The sequence below is a fragment of the Peromyscus eremicus genome, chromosome X, assembly GCF_949786415.1.
Source record: "Peromyscus eremicus chromosome X, PerEre_H2_v1, whole genome shotgun sequence".
NCBI lineage: Eukaryota > Metazoa > Chordata > Mammalia > Rodentia > Cricetidae > Peromyscus > Peromyscus eremicus.
In genome coordinates, this window is record NC_081439.1 from 129,337,124 (window position 1) to 129,354,681 (window position 17,558).

The window sequence follows — 17,558 nt, forward strand, 5'->3', positions numbered from 1 at the left end:
ACTGCTGTGCTACACCATCAGTTTTCTTAGATGGTTTTTAAGTAGGGCTGATACTTTGTCTGATTCTCCAAGACCATACATACCACCAAGCCAGTGCCATTTAATCTGTCGTTCCAAGTACTTTTTTATTCACTAGGGGATTGTCAGGAAAAGAAAGAAATGCTTGTGTGCATAGGGCAGTGATGGGAGTCCTTTGTTACTTTGTAACACTCCTTGCACACAAAACTACTTTTCTCACATTTTTTTTTTCTGCTTTTATCAGACTCTGTTTTCCTCTCCTAGCTATCCTAGCCCGATGTTTCCTCAACTGTAGGTGCTTACACAGAGGCTCTGGGAATTACTGGAAAAAGCCCCATTGAATGCTATCCATGAAGGCCTCCTTTGGGTAGGCATCAAAAGCTGCTGGCTTCTGCTAGGATGCAGTGGCTCTTGAAGCTTGGCTGGGCACCGAGTGAGGGCCTGCAGTCAGGCCCCTGCTGTGTCACACCTGGGCAGAGGTGGGCCATAGGCCCTGGCCAAATGACCCAGGGGGTTTCCTGGGGCAGGGGCTAGGGTGAAGGGTGGCGAAAGTGTCACACTGTGGGAGCAGAGGGCAGAGCTGCTGAGCTGGACCGGCTTTCTCACGCTAGAGGCTGAGGCCTTATGGAATCTCAGGGCCACCTCCCCAAAGCAGATAGCACCTCTGCTCCAAGAGGGCAGTGCAGGAGGGAGGTGGGTTTGAGAGAATATTATTATTCGGTGTTTTGCCTTCGCAGCAGGTGACCGCGGGTTGTTATGTTTAAATGAATGAGCCCAGAGGCCGCGCCCAATGAGCGCGGGAGGCTACTTAATATGCATAAGGCCTACAGCCAATGGCTGGGCGAGGAGGTTGTTTTAAACGGCGGAGCCCGTTGGCCAATCAGGCGGCTCTCGTGAAGGCAGCTAGCGCGAGGCTGGGGATTGCTGAGCCGCGCGTCGTGCCCTGCGCTGCCCAGACTAGCGAACAATACAGGTACGTCTAGCACCGCCCGCGCCCGCCGCCGCTTCTGCAGCTGCAGCGGCGTTCGCACAACTTTCTGGCCCGCGCCTCCGCGAGCGCGCCTCTACTGCTCTCGCTGTGTCTACTCCCGTGCCCTTGCCGCCCCTTCTCCTTCTCTGCTGCTAGGTGGCCAGGAAGGAAGAAGCAATTCAGGTGTCTCAACTTTTCCAGTGCCTGCGCTCCAGCCTGCTGCCTCTCAGGTCTCGGCCCTCTACGCAGAGCCGCGGTCGCCCCCAGGGACAGCAGCCTGGTGGCTCAGCAGCCGCTGGCCAGATGTTTCGCCGCTGAGGCAGCGCGGCGAGCGAGAGGCGGCTGCGGGCTCCAGTGGCGCGCGTCCTGGCGGCGGCGGCGGGAAGGGTGCTGGGCGCGCCCCAGCTTGGGAGCGACTCCGCAGGGAGCGGCCGTGCGGCTCGGGGCTGAGGCGCGGGCAAAGTTCGCGGGAAGGCCGAGCTGGACACGGTGCGGGTCCGCGGGCTGAGCCGGCGGCTCTTCTTGAACATGGCCGTCGTGGAGTGTCCGTGGCCTGGGGGGGGGGGGGGGAGGTGTCGCCGACGCAGCGGCGGCGGGATGGAGTAGGGCTGTTGCGGGGCTCGGGCGAGGCCAGCAGGGGAGCTGGCTGCAGGCTATGACCCTGAAGCCGAACAGAGTGCGGGACCGGGGGCGATGCCGCGGGCCCCGCTGCGTGGAGCGTCATGGCTGCATGGGCGCCTTTGTTATCCCGAATGCGGCCCGCGTCGGGGGCGGGGAGGCCGGGCTGGCGGCTCGGCGCCCTCGGGCTGCCCGCGTGGGGCGGGGCGGGGTGGGGTGGGGGCCGGCGAGCGGGCGACGGTGGCGGGGCCCGGGCCGCTTTGTTCGCCGCCGTCGCCGCCTGCGCCGGCCGCGCGCGGATCAGCCATTTTAGCGAGCGGGGCTCGGAGGCGCGGCGGCAGCGACTGTCGCCCGCCGGGCCCCACATTCCCCCCACCCCCCGGGCGCCGCCGCCGCCCCCGTCACCGCGCTGGGCCCGGGGGTGGCAGCAGTGGATTTCACGGGCACTTTCTTTCATTCCGAGGCTTTTGACAAAATGGAAGGTGAATTATAGGTGTCGGGAGCAACGGGGACTTGGCCCAACATGGGCTGTCTGCTGCCGGCCTGGAAGCCAGGACGCTACAGTGTTGGGGCGCGCCCCACCCGGGATGCCGCGGAGGGGCTTTAATGCAGCCCTGCGGGCCTTTGGTGCCAAAGGGAGTGCTTTAGTTTTACATCATGACCTTGGGTGTGGGAAAAGGAAAAGATGGCGGGAAGCGGGCGCGCGGGGGGGGGGGGGTGGCGGTGTGGGGAGGGGAGGACGGGGGACAGTCAGGATGACACACCACAGCTGCATTTTTATTTGGAAACTTTGGGGAAAGTGTTCCTGGCTAGACCTGCATTTCTGCATTATACAGGGGAAAGACTAGTTCATTGATGTACCCTCCCTCTTTTCCTGGTGACAAAGTGACAGATTTCAACTAGTAGTATGAAGGATGCCTGCTTGCTTTCCAGATCACTAGTGCTGTAAAAACCCATTTTTATAAGGCAAATATATCAGCAACTCTTGACATTTCACATCTGTTCCTATTTATGGTTTCATTTGATTTCCCATTTAAACGTAAGAATTAAAGAGACAACCACCTAGTCGAAATGAAGTCTATCTCCAGTCACCTACCCTCTCTACAAATGTGTCTTTCCATTAGTTCTTCAGACTTTTGGTTTTAGAAACTACAGAACAGTAGCATTTCACTACTGTGGAGTGCTCAGGAACCCCCTTTTAGGTTATCCCCATTTGAAGAACTTGGTGATCACTCTAGAGAAGTAACTTGTAAACCAGCGTGCTTCATGCTGGTCAAATGTTAAATGACAAGCGACAGTGAAACTGATTTCTTTCCTACTCTGCCTTCTGCAGCCACCATGTCAGGAGCTTAGGCTGGGGTGGGGGGTGAGGGGTGGGGTGGGGTGGGGAGTTCCTACCAAGAAACTTAATTTGGCTTTGCCTTTGGTTTCTCTTTGTACTTCTCAACGTATTTCATTGTGTTTTCTTCTGTTTGTCTTCTATCCATACATCAGTCAGGATGGCTAAAGGTGACCCCAAGAAACCAAAGGGCAAGATGTCTGCTTATGCCTTCTTCGTGCAGACATGCAGGGAAGAACATAAGAAGAAAAACCCAGAGGTCCCAGTCAATTTTGCAGAGTTTTCCAAGAAGTGCTCTGAGAGGTGGAAGGTATTTTGACAGTTCAGTTTGTAGGCTACCTTCGGGATTTGCTGACTTGAGTGGCTGGCTGTTTTCTTAGACTTTAAAAATGAAGTGCAACGCCTTTTTTTTTGTTTTTGTTTTTGCAAGGGGTTCTACAAAACCATTGGGCAAGTATGTGCTGGACTGTATCCAGGAATTTAACAAGTTCTGTTCTTTGCAGACAATGTCCGGCAAAGAGAAATCCAAGTTTGATGAAATGGCAAAGGCGGATAAAGTACGCTATGATCGGGAAATGAAAGATTATGGACCAGCTAAAGGAGGCAAGAAGAAGAAGGACCCCAATGCCCCCAAAAGACCACCGTAAGTGGCTATAGGATATGTGATAACAGTTGAAAGTTTTCCTTTTGCTTGAGAGCTTTAAAAGCTATTACCTTTTTTTAAAAAAAATGTTGAGACACAGGCTTCTAAACTCAGCTTTCAATTCAGTGCTTGTGTATGGTTGACTGTGTCTCTGGGGTTGTATAGGTTGACTGTTGGTTCTTCGCTAGGAAGGAGGCATCGTACTTAAGCACACCAGAACCCTTAGTTGTATTACTTTTCCCTTACGTACCAATTGGAAGACAAAGGATACTATACTTTGGCAGCATCACTAAACTCTATAAAGTCTTCAGATTTTTGTAGCATTGAATATGGTGATTCTATGTCTGAGAGGAGAAAACAAGGCAAGAAGTAATTGTATTTTGGTGTGGTATGTGTGGGCATACCTATCTTATAAGCCTAGTACTTGGAGGCCAAGGATGCAGAAATGAAAGTTTGAATCTAGTTTGTGCTACATAGCAAGACCTTATGTCTCAAGAAGGAATGTGTAGCCTCAAGGAACTTCTGTGTGTGTGTGTGTGTGTGTGTGTGTGTGTGTGTGTGTGTGCGCGCGTGTGTGTGTGTGCGCGCGCGCGTGCGCATGCTTATCTGGTCTATATAAATCTCTCCCCAAAGGTCTGGATTTTTCTTATTCTGCTCTGAATTCCGCCCCAAGATCAAATCTACAAATCCTGGCATCTCCATTGGAGATGTGGCAAAAAAGCTTGGTGAGATGTGGAATAACCTAAGTGACAGTGAAAAGCAGCCTTACATTACCAAGGCTGCAAAACTGAAGGAGAAATATGAGAAGGTGAGGGGACTGGAAGCTTCCTTGGTTGGTGGGGTATATGGCTGCTCTGCTAGATTTGACTGGGTGCTTACCTTAGCATGCAAGAGTCCAGTTCCCTAGAAGAAAGCAATGTGTGCTGATGTTCTTACTTCTGATAGTTCCCCACCCTTCTCATTAAACTCCATCCTTATATTTAAAACTAGCACTCTAAACTGCATGTACACCCACCCTTAGAGGGGAAAAGGGATTTGATGGGGTTATTAACATGACTTAAAGGATACTTGAATGCCCATTGATTTGAAGATTTGAATGAGCAAGGAACATATTTGCATATGGAAACTGTTACCCATTTGCTTTCTTAATTAAGTGAGGCCTATATGCTGTTTCTACCTGTTTTTACAAAGAGCTGTGAGAATTTAGCCACTCATTTCCCATGTGTCCCTGTTCCTTGTAGGATGTTGCTGACTATAAGTCTAAAGGGAAATTCGATGGCACCAAGGGTCCTGCTAAAGTTGCCCGGAAAAAGGTGGAAGAGGAAGAGGAGGAGGAGGAGGAGGAAGAAGAGGAAGAGGAGGAGGAGGAAGATGAATAAAAACTCTTGTCTCCTTGTGAATACCTTAGAGTAGGAGAGCGCTGTGATTGACACATCTCTTATTTGAGCTGTGTCTATTGCCCTTGTTAGGTTTAATTACAAGATTTGATCACGATCATATTGTAGTTTCTCAAAGTGTCAGTGGTTTACATGAAGTGGCCGTGGGTGTCCGGAGCGCCCTGAAACTGTATCAAAGTTGTACATAGCTCCAAACATTTTTAAAATGAAAAGGCACTCTCGTGTTCTCCTCACTCTGTGCACTTTGCTGTTGGTGTGACAAGGCATTTGAAGATGTTTCTGGCATTTTGTTTTCAACTCGTAAGGTAGTGTTAACTATATGGTTGGTTATTGGCTAGAAACCCTGAGTTGTCAGGTGTACATATCTATAGTTTGTAAAGAAAACAAAACAACCCAGACAGATACCTGATGCTCCTTGTTTGGCGTGAAGGCTGTGAGGGGAAGATGCCTTTTGGAGGGGGCCGTAGCTCAGGGCGTGCACTGTGAGGCTGGACCTGTTGATACTGCGGTGGGCATCCATTTAGCTTCAGGTTGTCTTGTTTTTGTATATAGTGGCATAGCATTCTGCTGACATTCTTAGTTGTGGAAAAGGGGGGAGGGGTCAGCTGGCATGAGAAGTGTTTGGATTTTTTTCTTTAGTTAAGTGCTGTAGATTTTAAACTCTTTTTAAACAAACTGTAGAACTCATCATTGTCAGCAAAGCAAGGAACTACTGCATCAATGAAAGTTCAAGAACCCTCTGTACCTAAATGCAATTTGCAACATTCTGTTATTTTTTGTATGTTTAGAATGCTGAAATGTTTTTGAAGTTAAATAAACAGTATTACATTTTTAAAACTGTTCTGTGTTACAACAGCCTAAATTTCTGACTCACCAGTCTTAGTGAAGCCACTTGCTTTCTTCTGCTTCTAAAACTACTAAGGTTTCTTCCAGCTAAGGACAGATGAAGGAGGGTGGTTGTTACTTGAAGTCCCATCATGATTTGTGTCTCACATTAGGGCGAAGCACTGATCATGCCATAGATAAGGTTTAGCAGCCTACAGAGATACAGGAAAGCAAGCCCCTAGGAAAAAAGCTGGTCTAGTCAGGTCCTGCCTCTGCCTGCCAGTATGACTGTGGGGCGTAAGATATCCCATCCCTGTTTCACCTTTACTCCAGCATGTGTATTGGGGTAGTTACTGGGCTCACAATCAGAAGTCCTAAGCCGCTGCTTTTGTTTCCTGGTCCCCATGAGGTGGTGTGGGTTGGAATGGCAATAGTAGAAGACATATATCCTCTATATGTGTATTTTACTCCAAAAAATCATAACCCCAGGGAAGATTGCAGGTTCCACCTTAGGTCTGCATTTGAAGGCTGATCTGTCGATGTTTACTACAGTATCATGGAGGACTGGGTTAGTTGCAGAGTTCGTATTAATACTTGAATATGTATGTTTAAAAGGAGGAAGAATTTGATAATGGTTTAGTGGCATTTTTTAAACAGCAGCTTTTAGCCTGGGATATTCAGGACATGCATGTCTAGAGATGTCCTCTCCATGTTCTCTAATCTGAAATTGATTGATAAGTCATAGTCTGGTCACAGCCCAGTCTCTACACACAAACATTCCCTCACATCAGAACAATTTGTCCTTTCTCCAATTCTTCTACTCATTAAAAACCCTTGATTATGAGGTTTGTCCAGAGGCACTTGCTTCAACCATGTCCATGTCACTCAACATTCTAACCTGTGGCTGTTGCTCCTGTCCAATACACAGTGTATAAGCCAAGAATGGTGAACCATGGCCAACCTCATCAAATAAGGAAGAGAAGCTCAACCCACCCACAGATGATTTTCTTGCTAAGTGGTGCTCACTCAGTCTACTTGAACTATGTAGCACCCATGGAAGGGCAACTAGGATATTTCTCTTAGTCTCTTCCAGTAGCCACATAGAAATGGCAAGGTATTTAGTTAAACATTTCTGAGATTCAGATAGTTGGACAGAAACTTGGGTTGAGGCTTGCTTGGTCTGTCAGCTGCTTGCAACAAGATGTAGTGAAGTGTTTATGCTATGGCGAGATGCTCAGATGCATGGTCCTCTGGAGCTTCTGAAATGCTATAATGTGCTTTAAGCTTAGCCTAGTTTCTGGACAACAGTGCATTCTTGCAATCCCAAATTGTTAACACTTTTTAATTAAAAGGGCAGTACCTGCTTCCTTGAAGGATCTCTCCTGCAACACCACCCTGTAAGGTAAGATGACATTTTATCCTTTGGAAAGAACTTGGCTGTAATGTAGTAGACATTGTCTATTGTGTGTGTGTGATCTGGTCACAAATAATGGTGGATGCATTCATTTTCTGAAATAAAATATCTTAATCAGTTTTTTCCCAAAAGTAATCACTGGGCTATCTGTAGTCTGTTTCTGGTACTGAGGTTTTGGATGTAAACACATACCAACCTCAGTAACCATTGATCTGAGGTGACATTTGATAGAGTGACACTATCACAAAGGTTCTAAAGTCCCTCTGTTAACCTTTTAGCCAGAGGAATACAGGGGTTTGGTTCTGAAACCTTGTGCCAGGATACCCATATAATTTGAAGGATGTTGATGGACTGCACCTTGATAAAGTAGCTAGGTGCTTAGAATCCACTGTCTTGTCAATCAGGACTTTTTTTTTTCCCCAACAAAGTCTTACTCTGTAGCCCAGGCCAGACTTGAACTCACGGTGATCTTTCTACCTTGGCTTTCCTAATGCTGGGGTTTTATGTGTGGGGAAATGAGATAAATAAATCTACATAGCATGTGCCACCATGCCCAGCTGGAGCTTCATCATTTTTTTTAAAGCTAAAGAGTTTTTGTATTCTAATGAATACTATACAGCGAATGATCCTTGACAGCTATACTTTTGCTTTTGAATGAGTAAGTTTATTAGTCATATAATGAGCAAAAGTAAAGGAACAGATAGCATGTAACAGATAGCAAAACATCAAATCAGGTGCTTACAATCTTCGATCTTCAGCAGACTCGACTGGGGAATGGCTCCACCTATAGAGAGCCACCTTAAGTTCCTGATTGAGAGTCCCACAGCATTCTCTATTTGTTTCTACCACTGGAGGATTTTGTTGTTTGTTATTTTTGTTTTTTTTAACCATGTGATAAACAACACCTGTTGACAATGGTTTACCTTTTAGCTGTTCTCAAGGATGCAATGTTAATACCCTTTCTCCTTGTCACAAAGGCAGGGTGTCAGTGTGCCCCAGAACAGGGAGTTTTGAAAGACACTCAAACCAGACTTGAATCTGAGGCAAGAGGGCCTATCTCTTATTCTCAGTCAGCTCTCAATAAGCACAAAGAGCACATGTTAATTTATCATTATAACTTATATTCTAAATACCAGCAGGGAAGTGAAGAAAATCAACCTATAGAATAAGAGAAAATATTTGCAAAACATGTATATAGTATGGTGTCCACAGTATGAAAAGAACTATTACAAGTCAGCAATAAAGCTAGGTATAGTAATGCCTGCCTGTAATTCCAGAAGTTGGGAGTCTGAGACAAGAGAGTCTCAAGTTCAAGGTTAGCCTGGGCTATCTACTGTAACCCTGTCAAAAAAGTAATAAATGTTGTAACACATGAAATTCAGAGAACTATTAAGTAAAAAAAAAAAAATGTTAAGGCTATCACAGGGACTGAGGATAGAGCTCAGTAGGAAAGTGTCTGTGAAAGCCTGAGGACTAGAGTTCAACACCCAGAACACACATATAAAGCCAGAGGGTCAAGGGAGATGACTAAGCAGGTTAAGAGCACTGGCACTTTTCTAAAGGATACAGGTTCAATTCCCAGCACCTACATGGTGGCTCACAATTGTCTGTAACTCCAGCTCTAGTGCGTTCTTTTGGCCTCCACAGACACTGCACATATGTGGTACTCAGACTTTCATGTAGGCAAAGCATTCATGCACGTATAAACAAACAAAAAACAAACAAATAAGTAAATAAATAAGGGGATGTAGTGGCACATGCTTGTGATCCTGGCACTAGGGAGATGGAAATAGGCAGTTCCCTGGGGCTCGTTGGCCAGCGTAACCTACTTGGTGAGTCCCTGGCCCTAGTGAGACACCCTCTTAGAAAATAAGATGGGCTGAGAGGTGGTGGTGCACACACTTTTGATATCAGCACTTGGGAAGTGGAGGCAGGTGGATCTCTGAGTTTGAGGCCAGCCTGGTCTACAGTGTGAGTTCCAGGAGAGCTAGGGCTATACAGAGAAACCCTGTATTGAAAAACCAAAAGAAGAAAAGGAAAGGAAAAAAAAAAGATGGACCAGGCCCAAGGAGGAGTGACTCCTGAGGTTGTCATCTGCTCCTCTGTCTTAGTTTGTTTTCTGTTGTTGTGATAAAACAGTGACCAAAGCCACTCAGAGAAGAAGTGTTTATTTCAGTTTACAGGTTAGAGTCCACTGTCCAGGGAAGTCAAGGCAGGAACTCAAACAGGGTAGGAACTTGGAGGCAGGAACTAAAAGAGAGCCATGGTGTCACTAACTCAAGGACACCTGTAATCCATGTTCAGTGCAGCATTATTCACAATAGCCAAGTTATGAAAATAATATATTTAGCTGATTCTTATTTATGTTTAGTCACGTGGCTTGGTACCTTTTCTCAGTTCTGCCTTGTCATCTTGCTTCCTCTGTGTCTGGCTGGTGACTCCTCATTCATCCTTCCTGTTCCCAGAATTCTCCTTGTCTGTTTATTCCGCCTATACTTCCTGCCTGGCTACTGGCCAATCAGCGTTTTATTTATCAATCAATGGGAGCAACACATTCACAACATGCAGAACACCATCACCCATCAAATGTAAATAAGCATTCATCAGTGATGAACTAGTGACACCCAGAAAGAGATTGCTGAGTCATATCCTGGTTCTGTTTGTAGAAGTGATGCATTGTGTTGGTTAATTGCATCTTGATGAGAGTAGATTTTAGGTGCTCTTGACATACACACACAGATACACATACACACACACACACACACACATACACACATGTGCAATGATATATATACTAATTGGCTTGACTATGGTAACCCATTCATTATGCATATGGGTATCAAAATAGCATGGTCTGGGGGTAGAGCTTAGTGGTAGACCACTTACCTAGTGTGAGCAAAGCCCTGGTTCTATACCCAGAACCACAAAAGCAATAACAAAAATGTGATGATGTACATTCGAAATACATACACTAAAAGTCAAGCTAAAGGCTGGATATGGTAACACACACTCCAGTAAGCAGAGCACTCCAGAAGCTGGGACTGAGTTCAAGGAGAGGTGGGTCCGAGGCAATTATCCAGAGTCTCAGGAAACCCACCTGGAGGAAAGGAAGGGAAAGGTGTGTAACTGGGAACCCTCGCACCCAGTGTGCTACCCAGTCTAAGAAGATCCATCTTTCACTCTTGAGACTAAGCCAAATTTTCATTTTTTAGGCTTTTGTTCCCCACCATTTTCCCTCTAGGGAACTTTCCATTCCTGACACCCTAGTTGATTCTGTCTGCTGCCATATAATCTTACACAGTATCAGCCCTAGACATTTCCCTGGAGGAAAACAACATCCCTTGGTCTAGAAAGGGGGTTTCCCTTTTCCTCACTCCCTCTTCCAAATAAGTTGTTAGCCTCAGAGCATTTCAAGAAAATCTCAGAGAACCTCCCTGGTACTGGTCCTCAGGCTCCAGTTGAATGTCACAAGCCACACAGGAAAAGGATAGGTATTTTCCAAGGCTGTATATTTTGTTCCTGGCCTGTGGTGGCTTTTTGTTTTAAAAGAAGTCTTTTGGAAGCATGTCAGTAGTGATACTGTGGCAGTGTTGATTGCAAAGTTTGACAGTTCTCATTGCAAGATATGTGGAACATATGATGTGCGTGTCCTCTGTCCAAACCCTCACTAGTTTACATGGAAAAGGACTGATATTTCAGCTATAAAACATTAGCAGAAGGCAGAAATGTGTCACTTAAAATATTGGGCTAGTCATGATGTTTTAACAATTCTTGTGCTGGAACTGTTTATACCTTCTATATGAAGAACTCTCTTCTGCATATATTGTATATGTGTGTATATAATGTATAATATATGATATATACATATATATGAGAAATAAGACTTTCTAGCAGAATATAAAAATACAAAATACCAAGCCAGGCATGGTGATACAACCCTGTGATTAGAGCTCTTGAAGGTGGAGGCAGGATGATTGGGAGTTCACTGGGCTACATAGTGAGACCCTGTCTCAAAAGAGGTTAGGGAATATAGCTTGGTGATAGAATACTTGTAGAGTCCTGGGTTCCATTTCCAGGACACCAAAAGTAATAAAATAATACTATTGACACAAGACAAAATCAGAAAACTTGAGGACAGAAATAATTGTTAACACATTAGAGAGGAAATTCAAGGCCTACTATAAACAAAACCTGAGTGGGTCAATACACACACAAAAAGATGCTTACCAACCAATAGGAAAACCACAATGAAATGTAAACTCATAGCCACCAGAACAGAGAAAAATAGGGTGAACCAATGAATTTAATTATGGTTACTTACAGGAGTATGAATGAGGAGTAATTTATAGGAGTATGGCTGATTGATTGGGAGCTACACCATAGACAAATGTCTCTTCTTCCCCTAGCAACCATTAACTGCAGTGACTTAAATTTTCGAAAGACAGTGCACTTCTGGTGAAAGCAGTAATTGGAAATCGGTTTGGTAAATGTGCTTGGTAGAACTTAGTGAAACTAAACGTGTGCACACCCTATAGTGCAGTACTTCCATTTGTAGGTGTGAATACGCAAAAATAATAGATACATACCCACATGATAGGAGTAAACAGGATTGTAGCTAGAGTCTTCTCCAGTCATGCCTGGCCCACATGGTCAGGACAAATCTCTCTCACCCGCCAGTCCTGCAGCCGCTCAGACCCAACCAAGTAAACACACAGAGACTTACATTGCTTACAAACTGTATGGCCGTGGAAGGCTTCTTGCTATCTAGTTCTTCTATCTCAAATTAACCCATTTCTATTGATCTATAAGTTACCACGTGGCTTGTGGCTTACCTGTACCTTACATCTCACTTTTCATGGCAGCGGCTAGCCGTGTCTCTCTGCCTCCGCCTTCCTGTTCCCAGAATTCTCCTCTCCTTGTCCCACCTATACTTCTATTGGCCAATCAGTGTTTTATTTATTAACCAATCAGAGCAACACATTTAACATACAGAACATCCCACAGCACTTCCCCTTTTCTTTTTTTTCAAAAAGGAAGGTTTTAACTTTCACATAGTAAAATTACAGATAACAAAATAATTATCAAGCAAGAATTACAGTTACAATGTCTAGTCTATTTATAATAACTAGTCTATTTGTATTTGGTAAAATTAAAGAAGATATCCTATCTATCTTATATTTGTGAGTCTAAGGTTTCATATCTAACTTATCTTTTATCATAACTAAGGAAAATTGTAACTATTTAGTCTTCAACTACATCAAAGACCTCAGAAGGATATAATATTACCTGAGAAATGGGAGAAGGATGCAAGCAACTTTCAGGAGTCTTGCCACAATAGACAGAGACAGCTGGCAGCCTGGACAGTCATCCAAAGTTCCTTTGTAAAGTTGGGGCATCTGTCTTCAGCCAATAGGGCTAGAGTCTCTCAGTTGCTTCTCTCTGTGTCCTGTAGAATGTCTCGCAGTTTCCTCTGCAAAGCAGGAACCTGAAGGACCATTTTGTCAAGCAAAATGCAGTGGTCACCTTCCTATGGGTTCTGCATGTCCAGTCGATCAAGCAGTCCAGGCAAAAACAGTTTTTTGCCCAAATGGCTATTTTTACCAAGGTGAAGATAAACTCCATATGGAGTGTCTTTGATGCCCATCCTCCTCTCTGAAGTAAATCGGTGCTGCCAGGAGCAGACATGTCTCATTGTCCAGAAAGTCTAAATTTTAAAAACACATTAAATGCCGTATTCTGTAGGTCTTTGAAGTGTTTGAAGATTACCTATCTAATTGAATTATATCTATGTATACTTAGAAAACAACATGACTATAAGTTTGACTATCATAGAAGACTAATTATTAGTCTGTATTTCTTAATTAACTATTACAATCTAAATGAGTTACATAAACATAATACCTCAAACGAGAATAGAAATATATATAGTATAATAAAATTAAGTTTAAACCTGTATCAATAGACTAAAATCCATAGCAATGTAAGACATTTTTAAAAAAGTTGCTCTTTAAAAGTAGGTTCAACAATCTACCCCTTTATCTTATCATTATCTATACTGTCCCCTTTTGTTCTTTAGAAAGAGATTGTATTTATAATCAACCTGTTTTAAATAAAAATATTGGTTTTTCTCTGTCCCACACCAGAGGGCTCTTCTGATATGGGACAAAAGAATCTTTCAACCTCTTTTTTTTTAAGTAATATGTTTGGGTTTAGAGAAGAAGTGAGCCAATTCCATCTCCAAAGCCAGCTTGGTATACTTGGGAATTTGGGCGTAGCTTCTCTTACTACTTCCTGCTGGAGGGGGCACTGTATCTTATGGGGACACAAAGAAAATTTTAGGATCATGGAGTAGTTCATGAGGGTGTATCGTCTGAGCCAGTTGCCTTGAAACTGTTTTGGATGTTGGATCATCTGTGCCATGGTGTCATCGGAGACCTTTCAGGGGGTCTTAGCTGGTCAAACCCGATGTATCTTAATCTGGAACAAATCCATAGCCTCTAGCTTTCTGTGGAAACAAAAGCAGAGCCTCCTTTCCAAAGCAACATATCCTTATATCCAAATTTTGAAGTCAAGGTACCTTTAAAATATACATTTTGGCATAACTCAACAGCTTTTACAATCAAATTTTTTTCTGCAGTTAAAAATCCCAAAGACAACACAATCCAGATTCTCTGTGTAATATTCATCTTTATGTGGCTTATTTTTATATTAATTTTACTGTCTCTTTAAAGACTTTATTTTTTTAAAACTATGAGGGAGAGAGGGAGGGAGGGACGGAGGGAGGGGAAGAAAGAAAGAAAGAAAGAAAAGAAAGAAAGAAAGAAAGAAAGAAAAGAAAAGAAAGAAAGAAAGAAAGAAAGAAAGAAAGAAAGAAAGAAAGAAAGAAAGAAAAAGAAAAGAAAAGTTAGTTCTGCAAAGCTGCATCCTTCAGAAGTGCCTCCTGATCTGAGGCAGCTCCCTGGGCTGTGACAGTCTTGGTTGTGTCTTCAGTGAAGCGTGAGCTTACTGCATTAGTACTGGCCCACACTTCCTAAGCCTCAGCTTCTTTATCTGTAAAATATAAACAAGAATCAGGCTGGAACTCACAATATAGCCTAGGCTGCCTTCAAACTTGTAGCAATTCTGTCTCATCCTCCTGACATTTGGTATGGCAGGCATGAGCCACCATGCCTAGCTTAGATGGTGATTTTTTTAAATTAAAAACAGATTTCCACATTGCTTTAAAAAATATAGCCAATTTCAAAACATGTTTATATTAAGGTAAGTATTTTTTCTTGTTTATTTTTCTTCTGACTACTCACAGAAGTAAAAATTTTCAGGAAAATTGGCATGTTTTCCATTTTATATCATTTTCTAGACAATCTAGGGATATACATGGTATAAATTAAACATATTTATGTGACAGAAATAGACACCTCCAGGTAACTAAAGTTTTTTTTGGTCCTGCCTGGCCCACGGTCAGGACAAATCTCTCTCACCTGCCAGTCCCGCAGCAGCTCAGAGCCAACTGAGTAAACACACAGAGACTTATATTGCTTACAAACTGTATGGCCGTGGCAAGATTCTTGTGATCTAGTTCTTACATCTTAAATTAGCCCATTTCTATAAATCTATACCTTGTCTCATGGCTTGTGGCTTACCAGTATCTTACATGTTGGTACTCATGGCAGTGGCTGGTAGCATCTCCTTTGCCTCAGCCTTTCTGTTCCCAGAATTCTCTTCTCTGCTTGTCCCACCTATACTTACTGCCTGGCTACTGGCTAATCAGCATTTTATTTATACAAAACGATATCCACAGCACTTCCATTAGGAAATGAAAATATTTTCACTGTGTCTTACAGATGCCAGGGTCATTGTAAAGTAAAATTCTACAGTTTTACTATGCATCTATTGTTTCTTTTTTGTTTGTTTTATTTTTTTGAGACAGGGTTTCTCTGTGTAGCCCTGGCTGTCCTGGAACTCACTATATAGACCAAGCTGTCCTCAAACTCACCATGTAGATCAGGCTGGACTTAAACTCACAGTGATCTACCTACCTCTGCTTCCTGAGTGCTGAGATTAAGGTATGCCACCATTCCCTGACTTTTGTATGTTTTTGAAACTGAGTCTTATTCTGTAGCCCAGGATGGATTGGAACTCTATATATAGCCCACAGTAACCTCAAACTAGAAGGGGTCCTTTTTATTAGTTCTAGTTTGCAGTGTGACATTGCTGCTCATTCTGTGAAGAAATAGAATGAATGTTACTTTCTCTTTGGTTCTGGGTGGCCTTTGTGACTTGCTTTGGTTGGTCGACTGCTTAGGAAGTGATTTTTGTGTGACTTGTGAGACTAGATGAAGCAGCCTTGCAGTTTCTGTTTCTGGCTTCTTCAGCTTCAAGACCCCACTGCTGTGAGGACAACCAGTCCTAGATGTGACAGGTGTTCAGCAAGGGCCTTGTTGCACAGGCTGAGCTGCACTGAATCTTTCTTTATACTTCAAAGACAAAGACCTTGGCCTAGCTCTTAGGATACTTTAGATCCTAAGATACTTTAGAATAGCTTGCCTGATATGAATGCCTGCTTGAGAGCATTTATGTCTCCCTGGAGCTCTGCACTGCTGTATCAGTGGACTGGCAGGGGTTGAGATCAGTTGCGTGGGGGTGTTGCATGCCTGCAACACTTACACTTACACACACTTACATGCACGTGCACAACACACACACACACATGCACACACACACGCACATACGTGCATGCGCACGATGAAACTGGATGCAAAGGCTCAGATGAGTTTCTCAGGTTAGCCAAATATGTAATGTGTTGCCACAAATTATTGCTGGGAGAAGAAATGTATCCCCAGGACTGTGAAGCATACCTGGAAGCTTGGGAGTAGCTTCTCTTGAACTTTCTCCCATAGGCTTTTTCCCTTTCCTGATTTTGATCAACACTCTTTCATTATCATAATGCCTGACCACAAAGATAACTTCTCTAAGTTCTGTGTGTCTTTCCAGTGAATCATCACGCCTCAGACTGGTTTGGAGACACCTGACCCTAAAGCACTTAGAGAGGAACTGAAGAGCACTGACCAGCAGCCAGCATTAACTAGCACACACCCCAGTGAGACTATCTGGGGCCCTTGAGCCCTAGTTGAGCTGCTGAATGTCTGCAGATGTATGAATAAGCCCAGAAAGGCCAACAGAAGGATATCTAGGTAATCTGTAACACTGTGAGTATATTATATTTTACTTTTTTTTTAAATTTTGAGATCAGTTCTTACTATATAGACCATGCTGGCCTGAATCTTCTGATCCTCCTGCCTCAGTCTCCCCTTTGTTGAGAGTACAGGTGTGTACCACCAATCCCAATGATTATATCAGTGTGATTTTGAGGCACTAAGATCTGTGGTATCTCATTCACTTTTATAGGAAGTTTTAACAGTTAGTGATCAATGCTTCAAGAAATGATCTCATATCCATACACTGGAGTGGTGCCATTAAAATTCTGGTACAGATTCTATACACGTTAACTCTATTTATTACATATTTCAAGTAATAAAATGTTATCAATAAATATGTAGAAATGACATTAGTTTTCAAAGTATTTAATGTATATGTATTTATATTTATGCACATGTACTTGTATAACCAGGAGGAATGGTAGTCACCCATTTCTGTTGTTCGTGTAATTCAGCCAGTACATACTGATATGGGACTAGCTGCAAGGCTGCATAGCCTTCTGGTTTTAATAGCTATGGCTTCTTTCTGTTCACAACTATTTTTTGTTTGCATCGATGGAGATGGAACTTGGAGTTTTGTGAATGCTAGGGAAGTGCTGTACCACTGAGCTACACCCTCAACCACTGCCTATATTTTCTAAATCCTGTGCATTGAATATGTATTCTTTATTGTATTATTAGAGACAAATAAAAATAATTGTTATTTATATCAAGTACTAAATAAGTTTGGGGAGCAATGGTGAATAGTGGTAAAAATATGTAGTGCAAGGAGAAAGGCTGATGCAAGTAGGCAACTCTGAGGTCCCATTCACGTGGAATTCAGCTATACTTGTAAGAACAAGTTCCCATATCTGGGCAAGGTTTCTAGGGCCTGAGGCCCAGGGTTTGGGTGGCTGCCAATTTGAGACTGCTTGACCAGAATCTTGTTAATCATTATCTCTTATCAGTCACCAGTTTCCCCTCCAGGGCCCTCAGGCATCTTCAAGCAAGGGAGAAGGAATTGAGAGCTGATTCACCCAGTCTTGTCCTGCCTTGCCAGAGGCTAGAAGAGTGTAGGAGGGACAGCCAGATGCTGTGGGATGTTCTGTATGGCAAATGTGTTGCTGTTTGGTCAATAAA

The 17,558-nt window shown here is 43.7% G+C and overlaps 1 protein-coding gene across 4 annotated transcripts; it reads left to right on the forward strand.

Annotated features, from left to right (window-relative positions):
• Window positions 1–887: 887 nt before the first annotated feature.
• Hmgb3 (high mobility group box 3) lies at window positions 888–5,825 on the forward strand. 4 transcript variants are annotated; one of them, XM_059250269.1, is made up of 5 exons: window positions 888–991; window positions 3,101–3,255; window positions 3,449–3,588; window positions 4,222–4,396; window positions 4,830–5,825. In XM_059250269.1, the coding sequence occupies exons 2-5, from the start codon at window positions 3,106–3,108 to the stop codon at window positions 4,965–4,967; spliced, it is 603 nt and encodes a 200-aa protein (XP_059106252.1). In that variant the 5' UTR covers window positions 888–991; window positions 3,101–3,105; the 3' UTR covers window positions 4,968–5,825. The 4 variants fall into 4 exon arrangements, with proteins under 4 accessions (XP_059106252.1, XP_059106256.1, XP_059106255.1 ...); XM_059250273.1 differs by lacking the exon at window positions 888–991 and adding an exon at window positions 1,013–1,171; XM_059250272.1 differs by lacking the exon at window positions 888–991 and adding an exon at window positions 1,036–1,218.
• Window positions 5,826–17,558: the final 11,733 nt, after the last annotated feature.

Excerpts from the sequence above, each read along its gene's own strand:
- Hmgb3 (XM_059250269.1), top strand. The coding sequence starts at position 3,106 with ATGGCTAAAGGTGACCCCAAGAAACCAAAGGGCAAGATGTCTGCTTAT. Across the intron at positions 3,256-3,448 it reads AGTGCTCTGAGAGGTGGAAG|ACAATGTCCGGCAAAGAGAA; the intron begins GTATTTTGACAG and ends TGTTCTTTGCAG. Across the intron at positions 3,589-4,221 it reads AATGCCCCCAAAAGACCACC|GTCTGGATTTTTCTTATTCT; the intron begins GTAAGTGGCTAT and ends CTCTCCCCAAAG.